The sequence below is a fragment of the Schistosoma haematobium genome, chromosome ZW (genome assembly GCF_000699445.3).
Source record: "Schistosoma haematobium chromosome ZW, whole genome shotgun sequence".
Lineage (NCBI taxonomy): Eukaryota > Metazoa > Platyhelminthes > Trematoda > Strigeidida > Schistosomatidae > Schistosoma > Schistosoma haematobium.
Window position 1 is genome coordinate 48,779,662 of NC_067195.1, and position 23,250 is coordinate 48,802,911.

At 35.5% G+C, this 23,250-nt stretch overlaps 1 protein-coding gene across 1 annotated transcript; it reads right to left on the minus strand.

Moving 5' to 3' along the window:
- Positions 1–680: 680 nt before the first annotated feature.
- MS3_00003758 (uncharacterized protein) lies at positions 681–22,546 on the minus strand. The gene is made up of 7 exons (XM_012943238.3): positions 21,611–22,546; positions 19,207–19,568; positions 17,249–17,618; positions 15,125–15,481; positions 10,063–10,425; positions 5,943–6,458; positions 681–2,855 (listed from the first exon to the last, which is right to left on the minus strand). Exons 2-7 carry the CDS (start codon positions 19,404–19,406, stop codon positions 2,397–2,399), a joined length of 2,265 nt encoding a protein of 754 aa, XP_012798692.1. The 5' UTR covers positions 19,407–19,568; positions 21,611–22,546; the 3' UTR covers positions 681–2,396.
- Between the last annotated feature and the right edge of the window lie 704 nt (positions 22,547–23,250).

A 23,250-nucleotide genomic window follows, 5' to 3' on the forward strand; every position in this document is an offset into this window, starting at 1 on the left:
CCTGTACAAGCAGACCTTTGTCGCACTAGTTCGGTTTACCCTTTGACAACGATGCTCCAGCAGAACAAAAATCAGGTCCAAAGTTTCCTTTTGAATACGTCCAACCAATACAGAATATACGTATCTTGTCAGATCATGACGAATTAATCAATTAATTTCGCAAAGCCTTTCGGGTTCCACGTATCAAATTTACAATATATTTGAACATTTTATAAATATTATGAATCTTTTCGTTAAGGAATATAAGTTTGTTAGATACGAATTTACACTAGATGCGATAGAATTCAATAACACTGGTTTCAAAGTATAATATAACAAACATGGGAAAACGCGAGGATAGTGGGGAATGATAGAGTAATTGGCTTTCTCGTTCCTACCTATCTAGAGGAGACGATTTCCACGTCAGATTTTCCAGCAATTCAGTGATGGTTGATCGACCATCCTCAGCTAACAGCATTTACTAAATACAACATGGTTAGTATCAATGCCTAACGTCTACCAAAGTTCCTATTTTAGGGAGTCATTTACCACCACAGCTCACTCCCCCCTAGTGAAACTGTGAGAAAATTTTGACATCACCAGACAGAAGCTTAAACCCAACGACCTAGCCATCATTAGACACTCCTCTGAGAGCAGCACATAGTTATCTACACTTAAACCAATAAATCGTATGATGAACAAGAAAAGCTGTTGGGATAAAAACATTACATAGTTCCTTCGTTTTCTGCTTCAGTCTCTTCCAGTGAGTGAGTGTTGGGACAAATTGTGTTAAGACTCTTAATAGACTATTGAACCATGTTCCGGCCATAAAGTGCATAAATCAATACAATAAACTAAAGGAAATGTTAAAGAAAAGCAAAAGGAAAACACATTTGTTTATTTTTTAAAGCAGGTATTATATGAATATATAACTTAAATATAGTTTGGACTGCTATGGCTTTCAAAACACTAACGTACAACTGAGAACTTTATCAATACATATTATCTAAATTGAATTACCTTAAAACTCCATCTAACTTAAGTATAGTCAAATCTGAAATTGATATCGAAGTGGATAGTGGCCGCTCATGATAAACACACCCTTAAAGTATAATCCCGCTGAAGTTAGGCAACTCTGAAAACTGACTCTTAACCAATGAGGACACAAGTCATCAGAATCAAGAATCCACAGTGGCAAGTAACTTTACAAAATAAACAGCCTTGTCAACATTCGACATTAACTCTGACCTTTTATTTTTAACTGAAACAAGTAGCTAGAGGAACCCAGCCAAATAGTGTGGCTAAGACCCGTCTTAACTTCTAAATAGTCACTTCCAAAGTCTCATGTTCCTTAATCCATCCTCACGTCCACATATATTTCGCTCCACTACTATCGTCTATTTCTACAACTATCTTCGGGATATCATTCTTCAAATATTTGGATGTCTGTAATTCAATAAGTCAATAATAACATCACTTAAATGAGTTTATTTCAAACAAAGGGAAAGCAAAGAAACTCCTCACTAGTAGGAGCAATCGTTCCGTGTAATCTAAGTTTAATGTCATATCATTTTAGTGCACAGTGCTGAGGAGACCTTTTTATTCAGTTCAAAGTTATTTGAATTGTAAATAAAAGAATTTTCTACTGTCCTACAATCATATCTAACATTGTCATTTGAACTAAGCACGAAAAACTAATAGTTAATATATTTATTCTGATTGACCCGGTAATATAATATAGTCTAACCAGCAAAGGTTCATAGTCCCATGATCAAAATCTAGAACAGAACAGTTAAATACAAAGGAAATTCAATATTACTATTCGAATTCTCAATTTAGTTAGTACATTCTTTCTGGTTTATTCATACAGTACAAAACTACCTTAAATTCAATTGATCTATTGTAATTACTACACAACTCATTGTTATAAATTCGTACGTATGTAGGTGGGTAAGTGGAAATAATTTTGAAGAACAGAAAACCACAATACAATTTTCTTTTTAATAAGCATAAATATTCAGACTGAAATCATAATATATAATTAAATTAAAGATAAAATTTACCAAAAAGGAAGGCACAAAGGTAAAAATAAATGCAAAAATCCAATTACAATGTAATTGACAAATTAATTCAATAATATTTAGTGATAACATTAAATTTTCCTTATATACTTAGGATAAATTTAAAAATTATCCCATTCATGTAAATATCATTCTATTAGTGTCTGTGTTAAAAAAAATTCAAAGATGGTTCATGAAAGACTAGGGATAAGCAAAACACGAAGGTACAAGTAAAGGGATGCAAACGAAGAAAATGGAGAAATTCAAATAATCTAGAAATGGTGAGTAGGATAGGGGAAATCATTGTTTAACAAAAGGAAAAACAACTCATTAATAGATATTAAGTAAATAAATAACTTATAACAAATAATTACTAAGTTGATTATGAAATTCTGAATTTGTTAAAAAATGCCATCGACGTTGACCTAATGCAGTACAAATGCAACACTCTGCTATTCTTAATCTAGACGATATCGATTCAGTCATCATTGTACTATACCATGTAGATATTGTAGCTGGAACAGTTAATGGACAAACACCATCTAACTGACAACATTCTTTTTGGATAACTAATTGTAATGGACTATATTTACATTCATTCATAGAATTACAACATTGATTTCTTTGACGACATATTACCAATAAGGTTAAAATATGCATATAAGCACTTGAACCACCAAGAGCTAGTAGATTAAGATGTGGACAGGCTTTAATCAAATCTTGTAGAACATGATCTAATCCATATGAATGATTATCTTTACATGATTCATTCAATTGTTTAACTGAACCAGATATATTCAATTCAGAAGGTATATTCTGAACAGTGAAAAGAAACACAGAATTATCAAACAAATTATTTTTGATAAGTATCAATAAAATTCTGTAGTTTTACAATTAATTTCTATAAATAATACCACAATAGGTTACCATACTACTATCTATTTTCAGAGGACATATCTACGGACTAATCAATTTAAAGTGAGTATACACATCTTAACGCATACGATGTTTAGCTAAACAACTAAAACTGTTACCACTTTTAGAAAACTTTTGATCAACATTAAAAATACGATTAAATCTATAAAGAAAAATTTATACAACAAAACGTGAAATAGCTACCTTAGAAGCATGAAAGTGGAATCAATGTAAACAATTCGAAGTAATCCAGTAGTTATAAGCAGAATTTTAAAAGTTCATTCAATTCAAAATAAACCAAAAACAACGATTGTAGTAGAAAAATATGAATTTGCTTGACTATCTGGACTATCTAATCCTGTCATCTAAATATTTCAACAAGTTGTTTGTTTTTATTTGTTTTAACAACTCACTATATCTATTAATCGCACAACCTATTCAGGCACGTTTATGAGAAGTTTACGAACTTTTGCTGTACAATTTACAAAAAAGTACAATCAGAGACATTGTCATGGCTGATAATATGCATTGAAAAGAATGAACATTATTCAGATGCCCGTTCCTAAACTGATAACATCTAACTGGCGATTACTCAACATTTAACGTCATGATCGATCAAAAAGTAAGAAAAGGACAATTATTGTATGTATTTTTCGAGCACATTCTACAAAAATTGACAGTGTAGTCGATGCTATAAAACAATTAGATCCTGTAATATTTTCTTGATAGTCGGTATGACGATGACATTGCAAAACCACCTACAGTGATCAATAAGAAAATGACTTCAAACGTATTGTACTATACTAAAATCATAGCTATCAAAAAACTCAAACTGAACTTATGAATTAAAAAAGGATAACGTTATCAGTGTTGTATTTAATATCTAGTATCCTCAATTTCTAACACTTATTTTAGTAATATCATATTTTGCATGTGCAACTAGAAATTCCTCTTCTACATTCTTTTTACTGTATATTTATCTTAATCAATCTTTTTTGTTAATGTGCAACTTCTAAAATATTCGCATTATTTGACAATTATATGAGCATCTCATACAACTCATTTTTCTTAATAAATCTCGTTGATTATAACAAATATAGTATGTACGTTGTTTTGTTTGTCACTGCCCGCAAATGCCCTTGTACGGCCGAGAGTGGGTAGAGTCCGCTCTCCCTCTCGAAATGCTCTCACATGGTCACGCGTTTATAGTCTCTGTCAGGGAAGTCCTACTCATTGCCTTCCCGTGGCGCAGGTGTTGTTTACAAAACTGAGAGGACGAAAGGCGAATGTCCGGCGCTCTAATCGAGTTGGTGGATATGGAGAGTTCATCTAGGGGAGTTGGAAAACCCTGATTCCAAACCAACGGTGCACATGGGCTCCGGGATCCTAAAGGAGCAAATGGCGTATGAACCAATTGTTGGTCACTAGAAACCATGAGACTGCATTTCCTGACGTTGTTCCACTGCCTTGTGGATCAGACCTTTAGGTCGAAGGCTCCTGGTGTGGTCCCCTAAGAAAGCCACCTTCTTCGGTTTTGGTACCCGGGCAGCATCGTAGCCCTCGCACAAATCAAATGAGATTTGTGTGGCACATATCTATTTGATGCCTCCTTGTACCAATGTTTATGTGTTTAAATAAATAAATTGTTTTTTAATGATTCATACTACTATTTCTAAGTTGTCAACAGTTGAACAGAATTAATGAAATAAATGAATTCATATTACTCTCACTAAACATTTTTGCAGTAAAAGTATGGTATAGGGAGGAGCTTAAGACAATTGTGAAGAATTTACGGATTGTATCCAGACAATTAGAAAAAGGGCTTTTATAAATGGATAGTTTATGGAAAAGAAAACAGTACTATTCTGAATGTAAACAAATTTTATATGGTAAATTTATTAATTTCTTCCACAAGTAACTACTCTGACTGTAAACTGAGATAGAAACTAGTTATAATGAATATAAATTGTACATATTCTCGAACCCTTACAAGGGTCCAAACAAAGTTTTGGATTTTAATATTGTTCATAGTTAGGGTTAGAAGTAGGGATTTATAGTTACAGTTTTCATTCCAAACGGACGTCAGCTATGATGTACAAATACTCCGAATCCATGTAGATGGATAAATTTCACTCAAAAACATAATATACGCTATCTGATTGATTATTGTACCCATAAAGTGTAGTGCCACCAAGTTAAGGTTTGTTTCAGGCTTAAAGGTTTAAGACACAGGGATATTTTCAATTTCCCTGATATATATAATCTAAGAACTAAGCATTTAATAGGTTTGACATTATCATTTTTATTTTATGGTTCCAAAAAATAATTTTTCACTATCATTTTAAATGTTGTGAGTAGTATACAGGAGTATTTCTACTGCATGTTATACATAATATTTGGATTTCACTTAAATCCCTTATAGTCGCGTTTTTTTATTCTGAGGATAATATGGCACAAAAACTTTCAGGAACATTATCGTGTGAATTTGAATCGTTAATGTAATATTTACCAGAAAGTTGACTATTAAATACCTCTTAATCTTTACTGCATTTCACAAAATGAAATACAATAGGTTGGAAACACTTTTGCTATCAGAATCTTACTATGATTTATTCATAGAAGTATATCTAGTTTACTATGAACATGATCTAAATTAATTTTCTTGATAAAGTTGATCCGATTTATCCTGAACATGACAACTTGCTTTCGACTTCTTATCAATACCATTTCATTTGACGTAAATTACTCTCACCAAATAAAATTCAACGTTATTAATAATACTGACTCACATCGTTTGCTTGACTTCAAGTGACACTATCGATCTATTCAAAGAGGTAGATGTTGTGGGGTAATAAAATATAATCTAATGATCAAAAGCCACACTTTAATTAACAAGCCATTATTTCACTCATACTATTATTTAGTCAAAATATAAAAATACGAATAATGAGTGTTCGGATAAATCATTAAAGAATAAAAATTGCATACTTCCAATAATATTATCAATGATGTAAGTGATTGTGAATAAGATATAGGATTGATTGTATTTTGTGGACTTAATAAACCAGCCATAAATGCAGGTTCTCCAGTTAGAATCAATGTGATTGAAGTGACCGGTGCAGGAGGAACAGGCCAATAAGACAGTAAATTATGAATTGAATTGAATTTATCAGATGATGAAGGACTTTTCCAGCGTAAACAAGTTAAATCTTCAACTAACTCCAACTTTAAATGAATGGTAAGATATGGACATAGAATAAGAGCAGCACGCCACACGTTTGAAGGTATCGGTTTCCAACCAGATGTTGTATCTTGATTAGTTCCATATCTACGAATACGTGGAACATCTTCAGTCCAATCAATCAAATCCAGCATACTTGAATCACTAGGACCAAAACTTTGTTCTTCATTAAATCCCATATATAAATCATCAGAATCATATGAAATAGTTCGTTGAACAGGAGGATTTTCAGAACGAGGTATGGTAAATACAGTCAAATCAGTCTTTAAAAAATGAAATAAAATGAAAAACTGCTGTTAATCATCTTTTAAGCAACACTCAGTAAGTTGGCATTAAAAATAGTCTAAAATAATGGTCAATGAAGTCATTAAGAAACTTATTCCAAACATTAATTTTATTAACAAATAGAAGACTTACAAGAGATTAAAAGTAATGACACAAGAAACGAATCACAGTTATTATAGAATCCCATAAATGTTTACGTAAAGATCAAACTATAAAACAATTTTTACTCATTACTAACTTTCAAAAGCTAAATATTAGCGTTAACATACGTCAATTTATTTGACTATACGTCACAATGCTAAGTAGACGTTCGTAGAAATACTGACTGTCTTTATTCGAATATTTTTTAAAGCCGAAAACAATATTAGCTTCGTTAACAACACTGAAAAGAAAAATAGCCAATTTGAATCAGCCAATTAGTTGAACGACTGTACCACCATTCATTAAAGTGCACAAGTATTATCATTACGAGAACATTCTTAGATTATAGTACTATCTTTTTTCCCTTACCGTAAAATCTTATATTTAGTCATCACTGATTTACACAAATACGTGAGAAATCCAGTTAGAAAAAGACATTTGATATGAATTTAACGATATCCTTTCTTAACTATGATCCTCCCCTGACTGATACTTCAATCTAATACCTACTACATTATAGATACCTTAAATATATCGAAAGTCATAGGGATTCGAGTTTAAAGACCTAGTCTTTGTGTTCAGCAAACATTTTTAACATTTCTGTCCTATCCTTCACCAGAAAACATTCAACGGACGATGTTACTGATCTTTTTATACCTTAATTTTTCATTTAACTTCACTAGGTGCATTATTAAACTGACTATTCACATATTTAAATAAAATGTGAATGACAATATTTACAAAATAAAATGAAGTCATGATATTTCGAGTCTTCACATTAGTTGCCTAAATGGGCCAAACTTATAATTAAATATAATATCATAAATCAAGTATAGTCAATGAAGTCAACTTCGGAATAACACAGAAAAACATTAGAAACAAGAAAAACAAAACATTTAACATAGTTCTTACAACTATGTTGTATTTATATATTAAAAACGAAGTCATATAAATCAGTATGTGGTGTTATAAATAATAATTGATAGACAATTTAAGTTTTTTTTTGACAAATAAGTGGCTATATAATCAACCCACCTAGTTTGTATGAAATTAAAATTAACGATATGTGTCAGAGGAATATAAAACTAAGGGATTACGTAACAGATAGTTTATGGCAGTGAAACATGGCCGGTAAGAGTAGAGGATATTCGTGGGTTACTAGTATTTGATCATAGGTGCCTTCGAAATATTGCTCGTATATCCTGGGACCATCGAGTAAGTAACACAGTTGTTAGGAAACGGGTATTAGGTAAGGATGGCAAATCTATTTATGCACTAGTGAAACCTCATCAGTTGAGATGACTAGGACACGTATTACGTATGCCCAACCACCAACTGACCGGTCGTGCGATGTTTTATGATGTAGGAGTAGGTTGGAAGAAAGCTAGGGGCGACCAGACCAAAACATGGCACAAATCCATGAAGTCACTGACACGTGGACTCAGTCATGCTGGTAGATGTAGACTACCTGGTTGAGATTCGCGAGACGATAGCAACTGATGATTAGAGACCTAGAATGACATGGTTCAAAATCGTTTGCAATGGTGTGAGCAGGTGCATCCACTCTTTGAGTTCTCCCAAATTCTGATCTTCTGAATTCGTCATGTCCGTTTTTTTCTCCTTCAAAATTAATTTCACTGGATTATATTCCCTGAATAACATCTTCAAACACTAATCTTTCCGATTACTGATTACACTTTTACTACCTCTACCACTATGGGATTTGAATCGACAATTGTATCTGTGTGATAATGTGGTATGGTAACTTGAGCTGACGTACGTACGTACGTACGAAGTTCTACGTTGCTACTGACTGAATGACTGACGTAAAAGATAGACATTATATCGCCATAATTATTTTACCATGGTTATAAGTTTACCACACTTTTTCTAAAACCAAAGTTCAGGTTGCGATTGCTTGATGACAATAACCTCCCCAAAGAGGATTAAAAACGGTATTTCTTGTTTGTTAATTAATTTAAACGCCATGGTGATATCCACGTTATGTTCATTATCCATTAAGCATTAGGAAATTTTAAACGTTTTGCTTCCTTTCAAATACAGCGTTCGCGGATATATTCAGAAATTCTTGTGGACGCCCTTCTTTTATTCCTTCCTAATTATTTGCCACTGTAAGTGCATGTAAATTCACAAACAAATTTGGAAGTAACCTCAGAAGGATATTGATCTGCTTTTGACTGATTTAATAAACATTTGGTGTTAGATACTGAAAAAAGTTGGGCTTCAGGGAAGCTCCTTTTTAGCATTTTACCAATTTACGATTTTATGCAAAATCACATGGGGCCTTTGTAAAATATGAAAATTGCACATTAAATACATCACTTGCACACCGTCTTTCAGTTTTTCCTTATGTGCTCCATCATTCTTCCAATCCCGTTGTTATTCCGATAGCCCTGCTTTCTTTCTTCTCTTTATTACAATCTTCCGCTGGTAAGCACTCCACTTACAATTCCTGCTACATACTACTTATGTCTATCCGCATAAGTAGAGCAAACCACAATATTAGTACACTAAAAGACTTCGACTCACAAAGATAAGCGAATCAATGAGTTACATTATTGCTTCTTCCTGACAAAGACAGGTAAAGACAAGCTTTCTCGTAACAATTAGTTTTTGAACCTATCTGTAAACATTATTCTATACTTCGCACATTTCATATTAAGTAGTCTTGAATAAATATCAATTTAAAGGGTTTGTTTCACCAAGCTTTGACGATATATTTGTTCGTGCTATCATGTTGTTTATTATTCTGATATTTACTACTATGCCTGTCACCTTACAAATCGTACTTTTTACTTATATATAATTAGTTGTGTAATCCTTCTTTATTATTAACACTGAATCACACATTACCTTAATTAGTTTCAATTTTTCTATACACCGATATAAATATTGATGTGGAAAATGAAACCTGATGAATATCAAACTGAAAGCAATAATGTTCGATTAATACCTATTGTTTTACATTAGGTGGTTGGAGGTAGTTGACAGGAAATCCTGGACCCAAATTTCGTACCATTTGGCATTTGTCGGCAAGTCTACCTGTGATCTTGAAAGAATCGCTTCTACTGACGTATTGGATCCCGCAACACCCAGCCTCACAATCTAAGACGATACTGCGCAGCTATTCGGGTCACGACCGAGATGAGTCGCTTAGACTAATGACTACATCCCAACTTGGTCGATAGAATCCAATCACAATTAGAAGACTAAACAAGTATGACACTGATCACTACTTAATGATCAGTCAACTGGAAATATGTTGCTTTACTCTCCATTGTCTAAATTTTTAACATTCTAAGAAGAATTACCGAAATTAACACATTAACAGAAAACACCTCAAATATAACAAGTAAACTAAAAATAGTTGATAATTGATCCCAAATAAAATAAAAGCATTATGAACTAATGGTAACGAACTTGAATTAAAGATAATTGATGCAACGAAGTTTGATATAAAAGTCGAAGAAGCATTGAACCGGTTAACTGAGTTGGACTCAAAGTAAGACGTATAATTTTAGGGAAAAGACTAGACAAATCACACAAAGGATTATCGCTGGTCCGTTGAGATCGAGCACTAAGCCAACGAGGATCCAAAAGGTACCAATCTTCATTGAAATATTGGTGGCTATTGTTATTTGAAACATTGTTAGTAGTTTGATGTTCATCAGAGACTAAATTTGCAAAACCTGGGATGTACTCACGATGATGTGCGGTTACTGGATTGACAGATGACTTATGGAAGTGAACAAGATTGAGATCATTTAGACAATGTGAAGCAACCTGAATAATGGAAAAAAATCATACAACCATATTTAATAAGTGATTAACCAATAAGAAATACAAACTAAACTTCAAGTTTAATACATGACGAAATTAAGGTATAAAAAACTGAATATCTTCGTATAATTGGAGATGTTACTAAATAATAGAGTTAATATGTGTTATAAATATCGGAAAAATGCAAAGACCTTGCAGTGCTTTGAAAACTTTTAACAGTGAATGAAGCTGAAGCAGAAATATCAGCATACTGTTGTGAACAAAATGAGAGTAGGGTAGATGGAATTCCCCGTGAGATAAAATAGAAACTCCACCTGTAGCTCTTCTACAGTTATTGCCAGTCCCAAGCCCGGGTAAAGGAGGAGGGTTGGACATGGGGTCAGCAACCCCATCCCGTAGAAAACTAACTCGCTAAAAAAACGCTAACCAGAAAAAATAATTCAAATCATTTAAACTCTGCCCTGAGAGCTAGAAGGTCTTCATTTGGAAGAACTATGACACCTCATGGTGAAAGCCGAGTTCCTTCGGAAGCCACGATACCAATGCCCCTTTTAACAACCAGAACAACAATTTTTATAGGTACATGGAACGTCCAGACAATGTGGAAGACCGGGAAAACCAATCAAATAGCAACGGAAATGAGGAGATACAACTTGGCAGTATTGGGAATCAGCGAAACCCACTGGACCCAAGCCGGACAACAAAGGCTATATACGATAGAGATGCTGCTATACTCCGGCCACGAAGAGGAAAATGCTCCACACACTCAGGGAGTTGCTCTAATGCTGTTCAAAGTAGCACTTGTAGGATGGGAACCTCACGGATCCAGAACCATCAAAGCATCATTCAAGACAAAGAAGGAGGGGATCACAATGAATATTATTCAATGTTATGCACCCACCAATGATAGCAACGACGACATTAAAGATCAATTCAACGAGCCGCTGCAATCAATCATAGAGAAGTGACCAAAAAAGGACCTCACCATTCTGATGGGAGATCTAAACGCCAAAGTCGGAATAGACAACACTGGATATGAAGATATCATGGGACGACATGGACTGGGACAGAGAAACGAAAATGGAGAAAGATTTGCAAATCTATGTGCATTCAACAAATTGGTCATAGGAGGAACAATATTTCCACACAAGCGTATACACAAGGCTACATGGATCTCACCGGACCACACCACAAAGAACCAGGTAGATCATATTTGCATCAATAAAAAGTTCCAAGGGACAATGGAAGATGTGAGAACCAAGAGAGGAGCTGACATAGCTTCAGATCACCACCTAGTTGTAGCCAATTTAAAACTGAAGCTAGAGAAGAACTGAACAACTAGACAAACAACACTACAAAGGTTCAATACAGCCTTCCTTCGAGATACTGACAAACTCAATGAATTCAAGATAGCTCTCAACAACAAGTTCCAAGCCTTATAGGATCTACTGAAGGAAGAAACTACTATGGAGGACAACTGGAAAGGTATCAAAGAAACATTAACTTCAACGTGTCAAGAGGTTCTGGGGCTAAAAAAGCATCATCATAAGGAATGGATCTCTATAGAAACACTGGACAGGATCCAAGAAAGGAAGAAAAGAAGACAGCAATTAACAATAATCGAACAAGAGCTGAGAAAATCAAGGCATAAGCTGAATACACAGAAGCAAACAAGCAAGTGAAGAGCAGAATCAGAGTCGACGAGCACAAATAGGTGGAAGAACTAGCAACGACAGCAGAAAGAGCTGCAAGAAAAAGAACTTTCAAGCAACTATATGACACGACGAAGAAACGGTCAGGGAAATATTGTAGACCAGAGAGATCGGTCAAGGACAAAGAAGGCAAGCTAATCACTGAAATTCAAGGACAGAGGAACAGATGGGTAGAATACTTTGAGAATATCTTGAATAGATCAGCTTTACTAAACCCACCGGACATCAAAGCAGCACACACACACCTTTCAATAGATGTCACTCCAACAACGACGGGAGAAATCAGGGTGGTCATCAGACAAATCAAGAGCGGTAAAGCAGCTGAACCTGACAATATACCAACTGAAGCACTGAAATCAGGATTATAGTAACTACAAAGATGCTCCACGTTCTACTCAGGAAGAATTGGAAGGAAAAACAAGTACCGACGAACTGGAAAGGACACCTCACCAAGATTCCAAAGAAAGGAGATCTGAGCGAATGTGAAAACTAGAGACATCACACTACTATCAGTACCAGGGAAAGTCTTTAACAGAGTGTTGCTAAACCGGATGAAAGATGAAGTAGACACCCAACTTCGAGATCAACAAGCTGGATTCCGTAAGGATCGGTCGTGCACAGACCAAATTGCGACAATACGGATCATAGTCGAACAATCAATTGAGTAGAACTCAACACCGTACATCAACTTCATTGATTATGAAAAAGCATTTGACAGTGTAGATAGGAGAACGTTATGGAAACTTCGTCGACACTATGGGGTTTCTGAGAAGATTGTCAGCATTATCCGGAACTCATACGACGGACTACAGTGCATAGTTGTGCTTGAAGGACAGCTGACAGATGCATTCCAAGTAAGGGCCGGAGTCAGACAAGACTGTCTACTCTCTCTTCCTCTTTCTTGATACGTCTTGTCGATGAAACGCTATATACGATTCCTAAGCCATCTGGTAACCCGCAGACTAGAACTACACAGCGACTTGAACACCAGAGAGAAGACACAAGTATGAGAGAAAATACTTTATCCCAAGGTTCATTTTTGTACAGAAAATCAAGGGTATTTATAGATGTTGGCGTCTGTTAAATCAACATCATATTTCAGCCAATCCGTTAACGTTATATTATGCTACCGACCAATAATAGCACGCCACGCTGGAATTCTCGAACGTTCCACCGTACTCCGATTGGCTAGGATCCTTCGGCTTCTTTTTGGGCCTCTGGAGGCTCCGTTGAAGTTCTCCGGAAGCCGACTCAACATTTCTTCCGGTGGTCGAGTGGATTATGAAGACCTCGACATCTGAGGGAAAACACGGCATACAATGGACAGCTCAGAATCAATTATACGATTTGGACGTCGCAGATGACCTAGCCCTCCTAACGCATACACACGAACAAATGCAGACAAAGACAGCCAGTATAGCAGCAGTCTCTGCATCAGTAGGCCTCAACATACACAAGGGGAAAACCAAGGTCCTCAAATACAACACGGGGAACAGCAATCCAATCACTCTTGATGGCGAAGCTCTGGAAGATGTAGGATCCTTCACATGGATGGAGAATGCTGGTGAACGCCCTATGTTCCTTCAAGAGGAGTAACAGGCGTAAGTAAGTAGGTTAGTACTTGGAACTTTTTAGTGAGAGTTTTTTGTTACTGTAGCAGTACCAACAATGACGTAGAAGACGTTAGCAAGTTGATTACACGTGGCAAAGTTTAATTAAAATGGTACTCATAGATATATATTCGGTGTACGACATTGGATAAAGAAACAATCAAACATCGCTTATTAATTCGTACATGACAGTCTGAATGTTTTGAAGAAGGACTTCAAAAGAACTCAACCTACGATAATGTGTTATCAGGTTACATCACTTGAGGATTTGCAATTTCTATCCACTTCAAATACCAAATGACGCATTTTAACACCGCTCATTCGATGAAACAACAAATTCTCTAATCATCGAAACCCTTGATATATTATTCACCTTACGTCGTAATGGAAAATTGAAATATCTAGTGAACGAGATGATTTTCGAAACACTAGTTCCGTCTATATGCTATAATAGTAGGATGGAAAAGCATGAAGGATGACACCCAGTTATCCAGTCTTATATTGTTTAGGTAGTGGCGAAAATTACAGGCTTGTTTGTTAAAATGCAGAGATGGTATCGAAATTCACACTAGGAACTGTGTTATATGCTTCATACCTAAATAGAGAGAAGCACTTGCAGATTTTGCGTTATTTTTGTATTTATCAAATTACAGTTCGCTATGAGAGCGCTGATCGGTAAGGTTTGATCACAAACAAGGTCATTGCAACTATCCACCAATCTACCTTTAGGATTTTTATTCGAAATGACACAGAATTAAACAGAATCATTGAAACCTATTGTTGGAATGTTACAAATGTTCCCAATATTAACAGATATTTTCCTAACTAGTTAGCATAACACAAAAGAGAAAAATGAAGGTAGTACATTGTTTCCCGAAAAAAGGAACAATGAAAACTTTACCACTACATTAAACCAAAATATTTCATTTCACCTATCATTCGGCACTGATTTTCAGAAAAATATAAATTGGGTTTTCGTACATGACTATGATGAATGGGTGATGGGGTTATTGACCGAATCTTGTCACTATTACCATAGTTGAAAGGCTTGGTATGATGACACGTGGGTCATACTTCGTCTGGCTTTCTCGACTTTGTTCTAGCTTGGTTTCCAATACAAAATACCACGAGCCCAAGAGCTTTTGACTATATGTACTGTGTTTTTATCACAGCATTCGCACGAAATTTTCTATGGTGAAACAAAACTTGTTTACACGTACAGTAACTAAATCCGAATCCTACAGACCAACAAAACAATACAATGTAATGTTTATGGCTGATAAAACGAAATGTTTTTGACCAAGATATAGACATTTTACAAATCAACTCAGAAAATTTCAAGGCACGTGAAAAATAATTTAAGTTATAATTCACACTTACATCACTTATTTCACAAACTAACTGTCTGGCGTCATCGGAAACAAGAAAAAGATCCACTAGATGGAGACGATGAAGCTCACTTAACTGACGTACCACTCGGCTAATCGTTCTCAGTAATGCACCTCCAGTTCCATAAACAAGACCACGCAAATCATCGACTTCAGAATTAAAATCCAATTCAAAAGAATGAACAATAGGTGGGTGGTGAAAAGGTGAGAAATTTGACACAGATGAGGGATACTGAGAGCTTTTACTGCGTTTGAAGCTGCTACAATCATAACGATGAGATGGAGGATAGCTAATGGAAGACATTCTATGCGATTGAAATTGCTCTAAATCATTGAATAAATCAGCTTGCTAATAAAAACAATGAAATTCAAGTTTAGCAAAACTTAAAAGTCATACAACGAAATAAACTAGACCAATAATATTATATAATGCTAAATGATATGATAATATAGATATAGCTAGAAAAGGCTGCATCACGTATTTGAATGAAACTTTCATGAAGAAGCCAAAAAATGTAACTCAATAATTTAGTTGTATCTGTTATTATTATTTTATTTGAAAACATAGATATTGGTACAAGGGGGCACCAAATACATGTGTGAGGGCTACAATGCTGCCCGGGTACCAAAACCGAAGAAGGTGGCTTTCTTAGGGGACCACACCAGGAGCCTTCGACCTAAAGGTCTGATCCACAAGGCAGTGGAACAACGTCAGGAAATGCAGTCTCATGGTTTCTAGTGACCAACAATTGGTTCATACGCCATTTGCTCCTTTAGGATCCCGGAGCCCATGTGCACCGTTGGTTTGGAATCAGGGTTTTCCAACTCCCCTAGATGAACTCTCCATATCCACCAACTCGATTAGAGCGCCGGACATTCGCCTTTCGTCCTCTCAGTTTTGTAAACAACACCTGCGCCACGAGAAGGCAATGAGTAGGACTTCCCTGACAGAGACTATAAACGCGTGACCATGTGAGAGCATTTCGAGAGGGAGAGCGGACTCTACCCACTCTCGGCCGTACAAGGGCATTTGGGGGCAATATCTGTTGATACCGTAAATTATAGACATACATTAGATTAGTAATTAATTAATACCAACTATGTCAGTTCGATACACCTAAATTCATTTACTGACCGGATATTCAAATTGATATGTACCTTAATCCAATTTTTGATATCGTTTTGATCAGTTGTGAATCAACGTGTTAGCGGGACATAGATTGGATTAAAACATGCTCAATGCACGATCGCCTTGGTGCACGCTGATTGGATAAGAATTAGCCAATCAGCGTTAGACAACACTGGAAATCTTCTCATGTGAAAAACTATAAATATACTAACATTTTTCCTATTGTACTTACTTGCTTCTTACTTCCATCTAACCTCGTTATTTGGAATATAATCTCTTTTCTGTTCAACCATGTTCTGATTGGTCGAATCATAGCTTACGAAAAACTGTCTCAGAGATGTCTCCAACCGGGAAACTCATCGGTTTATAGTAAGCATATGACAACTTCCCCCGAGGATCCTTACAAAATGCTGAGTCGTCTGAACAACTTGAATCCAAGAATGCTTGCAATGTGTTCCTCCCCCTATAAATGGTGTATGCTGGCTTACGACTTTCAAACGATCGTCTTTGGTCTAACTAAAGAAAGTGAAGGGATTATGCATATTGACCAGTCTACTAGTTTCAGAAGTCTTATCAGTCTTGGTAGGTATTCAGCTGACGAAATCTTGGCATAAATAAAGGAAACTCAGTTAGTACTTTTTAACCTGAGCCATCTAAACATGACAAATAAATAAAAGCTCCAGAGTATGCTTCCAAATAAGTAAGAGTGAGTGTTGTACACCGTAATTTAAGGTTTTGTAGGACAATGAATATGCTGATGTTAATATAACCTGGTTATTTTTTTGTACTACAATCCATTAACGTGGAAAGTTACAAATCTTCATTAAATATGATAAACAGCTTTGTAGAGTTTTGTGTAACCCCCACCATTAAAACTGAAAACATTTGTTGAAATTTCTACTTTAAAGATATCCTATTAAACTGAACAATGACAATGATCAATAAATATATTATGAAACTGGGTACTTAAAGCAGTGAAATGCTTACACTATTTTCAGAGGATAAATCAGATGAAAAGTCCTGAATTTCATGCTCTTGCAGCTCAAATATTAACCTGAGAGTAGCTTCGGCATCTGGATCACCTTCAATAATGAAACCAGCAAGTCCATAGTCTGTTTCACGCATTACATTACGGTTCAGATTTCCATATGATAAATTTTCGATCTCTTTAGGTAGGTCACTATATTCATTGCCATCTGAATCGCAGGCATTATTAAGTTCATTCTTCTGTCCATCTAATTTGAAACTGTATTCAAGAAACTTTGCAACAAGGTTTAACGTTCGATTAAGTAGGAACAAGTCATCAGTTTTCAAAAACTTGTAGTTGCGAATATGGCAACCAATCGCCTTTAAGCAACTAGAAAATAGTCCAAATAAATGGAAACATTACAAACTATCTGAAGATAATCCGTAGCTATAAGGAACTTATTTTTAATTCCGGAGTTGGAGATAATTTACTTTTCAAAAGAGAATAATAAAATCACACAAGATTGACTAATCATTGCTAACTCCTAGTCTGAGCCACTTTGGTAGATGCAAATGACTTGGTTGGGGTCCACACGACCATCGCAACCAATGGTTGGAGACTCTGGGCGATATGGCTCAGAATCGATCACAATCGCATGGGCGTAGTTACTCTTTGTCTTCCCTTAAACTGTGAGATTAAAATTACTTTATAATTTTCTTTCTACGAACTAATTCTTTCTCGCTGTATTATATCCTCACATGCAATCATATTTTGGATATATTACTGCCATTGAAGTAACTGCTCCCATGAATTAGGTATGAGGTATGGCAACTTAGAGTGATGTATATATGTGCGTTTCCACGTTGTAGATGACTGACTAACTGAATCATCACTATAAACCTGTTTTAGAACTGAACAACAACCAATTACTTTACCAATAGATTTTATAGTGTGTGTTAAATAAAAACAGAAGTCCAAATGCTCTTGAACTAGAGAACGATTAGTAAGCTGGCAATAAGACGTAACTATTTTGACAATAAACAAGCACTAACAGCTAGATGTGGTCATGACCACCTCAATTACTGTCAACTGAGAATAAAGCTACTCAAAATGTACAAATGTTAAAGCTACGAATAACTGGCTCGCATTTTAATACAAATAAAAAAGTTGATAACGAAAGACTAGGTTCTGCTCCTAAAATAGTTCACGTGTTTAGAAGTGAGTTTGATAAGTGTTTGAAAATTTTTTGCTTCATCCGTAATAGCTTAAAATGGTCATATCATTTGTAAAGCCTATAATTCAAATAAGTTGCCTAAATTTCAGCTAAATCATTTTAAGTACACACTAAATTCAGTCGCTGCTGTGAAAATTATAAATTGACGAAATAAACTATCACTCTGCAACTCATCCCTGCCCTTTAACTGCAGTGAGAAGTCCAGTTTGTATAAAAGCTTTCTTGAATCGAAGCCCCCAGAAGATTTTTCGTAAGGAAATGACATCCTTATGAACAGAATATTCAGAAAAATAAACATGATAGAATTTCATAAAAGACTGGATGAAATTAATTTGTAGTCCACTCACTCATTAATCAAAGAAAACCTGATTGTTAGGCACAGCTTTCGTTCATCGTGTCATAATGTGACATATCACTGTGTCAATATTACAATCACAAGTTCAGATGCTATTATGATAGTGTCAGCAGTTACATCTATTTTAATATATTTGATTTCAATTCGTTTTCTGCTAAAATCAGGCCTCATATAAAACTTACCTGTAGTTATAGGACTGGTATATATTTCCTTGATTCAGGTTACACATAAATGTAAAAACTTAGACGACTGAACCTGGTAAGAAGTACAAATCAGACATACGATCATTAAAGTAGGGGAGTGTTAGGTCACTAAAGGTAATGACAAACAAATATTTGATTCTATAAACGACGTTTATATCTTTCTCTAAAAAATTAAGTATGACTCACCAAGACAAACGATAGCCTTTAATATCATACTGAAGTTTTGTTAGTCGACGACACGGTGGCTTAAAAACGATTTTCCTCCACAAAACAGGAGATTGAAACACATTATACCACTTTTTACACACACGAGCAGCTCGTGAACGTTCATTCCAATTCAAATAAATAAAAATTTGCTCTAGGATTGAATCCGGTATATTTATCATTAATTAGGTTAAGCTTTATTTTTCCTTCAGAAAACAAATCTAAAACAGCCAACAAAATGTCCGACTTGGCCAAAACTTTTGGACAAGTAGTATTTGGGAAGAGTACCGCTGGAGTCCAATGACATTACAAAGGTGTTACGACAACTGTATGGTATCAATAAACTGGATGTAAATGAAAAGAAATAAATACAAAACTCAGGAAATTATTAACGCTTGAAATATTTAGATGAAACCTCAAAGTAAATTGTATACTGAAACATGTCACACAAATCTCTTTCATAAAAATCGAAATGAATTGAAAACAAGTACCATCATTTATACCTTACAAACTAAGTACTATGTCAAAATCACCTGTCCATTGATTCATAAAATATATTTGATACATAACTCTTATACACCTAAACTACTGAATAGCTATCTGCCCATAAAATGGAGATTTCACAAGCAGACTAAAAGCTAATAGAGAATAGTAGCCGAATTCAAGGACATAGAGAAAAGATCAATGGAAAAAATTACACGAAATATACATGACTGTAATAGCTAAACACACATCACTATACCCTAGTGGAGCAAAATACCATGTTATTCGGTCATAATCAACGTAGAGTCGGCATAAACGTGTACTGAACCAAAACGAGCACATTAGCACAATGAAATGAAAGTAACAAGATGAATAACAAAAAAATCGAAGCAATCCAGTAGAAATTGTAATTATAAGAACTAAGCATTGGAAATATGATTCGGGATGACAAGAGGAAAGTATAGGCATGAGATGCTGGAAAACAAAGTCCAGAGGAAGACAGAGAATCCATATACTTGAGCTATTTTGACATATTCCAAGTCATGCTATTTAGCACCTTTAGTCAATCATCGACGTTGTCGCGCGGGCCGCAACCAGAAACTATCTGACTAATTGACGTCTTTAGAACTTGCAAATTTGCAAATGAGCTTAAGATCACTTTTAATGTGAAAACAGTAAATCCTGTAAAAATAAGTAGCGGTTTTTACCAACCAATTTGCCACGACAGATTGCTCGGATATATTATCACTGTATGTAGACAGTTCGAAAAGATTGACAACAATTGGCTTAAATTCACTAACAGAGGTTGGAAGGCATTCATTCAGTGATTTACATATTCAATCTTTCAGACATATTTCATTGCGACTTCTACAATAAGCCCTTTGTTTATCTGGCAAATAGTGTTATACATTGTGTTGCGCCATTTTCTTCACAGTCGGCTATAAACTGAAAGTCATGGAACAGGAAATAATGCAGTTGACTGATGTCAGAATAGAGAAAAATGTTTCCTTACAGCAACTGATAGGAGTGTCAGTGCTTTCTGTCAACCGAAAAACGATGCAAAACAGATTAGTGAGGCATGGAAGTCACTTGTGGTATTTAGACAGCGAAAGTTTTAAATCATACTGGTGCAGTTTTTTTTCAGTCGATGTCCAGAGTGAACAAATAAACGTTAGTAGCCTTTAATTCTATCCTACAATTACCTATGGGCAATAGTAAACCGTAATCGTAAGACCACGACTCACTGACGTGTAGTCACAACTAAACGGTTTTGGACGTTACATGCATTGGTGGGTTTTTGCCCAGTTAGATACGACTACGTTTACCACGATCTACGAGACGCTAGTGAGTTATGAGTTAGAAAACTGTGTAGGGCAGTAAGTACCCGTGATGAGACTACAGTTTATGGGTGACCTGTAAAGATCACCCATAAACCGTCGATTGACCGTCGATGGTGACCTTGAGTGTCCACCTAATACCTAGGACCGAATAAATGTGAAAAAAACAGCATGAGGAATGAGAATTATGATTTTCACTTGATGGTTAAGGTTCAGGATTAGATTTTGCGTTTTCATCATGAACTGATATCAGTTATAATGCAAAAAACTCTATTTAGCCTAATGGATGAGTGATTGATCTAAACTAAATAGTGGTTGAAGAAGTTGAGCACAGTTTACCAACTCGTGATCTGGTCGATATTCAGTGATCTAACTGTCGGATGATTTAGCTACGGCTTAGTGAAATTTCACTGGCCCTGCAAGAGAAATAATTTTGACCGCGACTGTACTCGCATGTACATTACCGACCACCAAAGAAATGCAGATTTTGAGACGAACTGCGGCGGCAACATGGCTTGGTTATGGCATCACAAACAACAAAATCAATTTATTAAACCAGCTTCTACCTTGTGCCAACAGTAACGCAATAGAAGATTCTGCCGCCCACCAAAAATAAGTAAAAAGCCTCTCAAATTAAAAAAAGCAGATCATTTAAGAACTGCCGTCTCAGTTATCTTGTTGCAGGAGTGGCACGGAGTTCTTTTATTTTTATCGGTATTGTGCAGACTTTTTCAGATTGCTTTTATCAACTAGTGGTAGTTCTTTTTTTTTATTCTCAGTTTGTTTTTGCTTGACAGTGGACTATTTCATTTTACTTCAGTCAAGCACTTCAGGATTTCCTATATGTTTTTGACGCTACGATCCTTTTAGTCGAACTAATGCATGTTTCAAGGTGTGCTTGCCTTACACCTGTCTGCTATCCGTACAATACTGTGATTTTTAAATTTTCGAATTATTAGAAAATTAACTTACTATATACTCACCATTTTTCGCTCGTTTTTCTACCTAAAACTCACACTGATTCCTCTTCGTCAGTCTCACGAATCGACGTATAAAATATACACACTGTAACACTTTCGTAATCCGTTTTTATTATTACATCAAATTAACGTGGTCGGTCAACGAAAATGTACAAGGATAAATGATTTACATTTTGTTATTATCGCTCGTTTTTCGTCCATTACATCAGTTAACTGGCGTGTTCACGACACACAGTGTAGATTTCTTAAAAAATGAGACAGCACTATAACAAGACAAAATCTCTTCTGGCAGCAAATTACGTAAAAATTCTAAGATGGACGCAAAATAATGCCAGACACTCATTGCTCCCTTATTTTACTGCTTTCATATAGTCTCAGACATACATACTAGGACAAACCATCACAAAGGAGTGGGCTATAGAAACCTTCAAATAACCAACAGCCCACGATGTTGTGGCTTCGAGATTCTATACGGTCAATGAAATATTGCCGGGCAATATTTCGAAAGAAAACTTGTCAAACACTGTCAAGGTCAAATATGACCGCGGATTGATTACACGCAATCCATAGACATGACAATGCAACAGTAGTAGAACTTTGTATTCACCTAGCCTGTTTTTACTAATACATTTCATCCGTAATTTCACAGTAGCTATATACATTCATCAGGGAATTCATAGTGTATGAAAACCAAAAAAGAAAGCAGTCTCCGTAAAGTACTAACCGCTAGGAAAGATTTGTAGGGCCAGCGAAATGTCACTAAGCCCTAGCCAAATCATCCGGCAGTCGGATCATTGAATATCGAGCAAGTCATCGATCCTCGTCAAGGTCAGAGACAACCAACGCGCATCAGTTAATGATATGTCATGTACTGGTGCATGCGGCAGTGGTCTTACTTTCGCTTGTATCTACTTTAAATAATATATTTCTGTAATAACGTTCTCTGTGTTGTACAGTCTTCAAAGCATCTATAGTACCTTGATACGTCAATGGGGTGGTCCACGTAAGGTGCCGACCACGAAGTGTGACTTCGAAGTTAGCTGGTTCGTCACACCATCCCCGTCTAACTCGAGTAGGTCTCCAATCATTTTCGACATAGATCATCTACGTTGGTGATCTACACTAGTGAGCAAGACTTCGAATAACGCAACCTATTATCATAAATTTTATTATTGCATTCTATACTTATTCTTTTTCATTTTTATCATCGCCTATGTTAATCTATC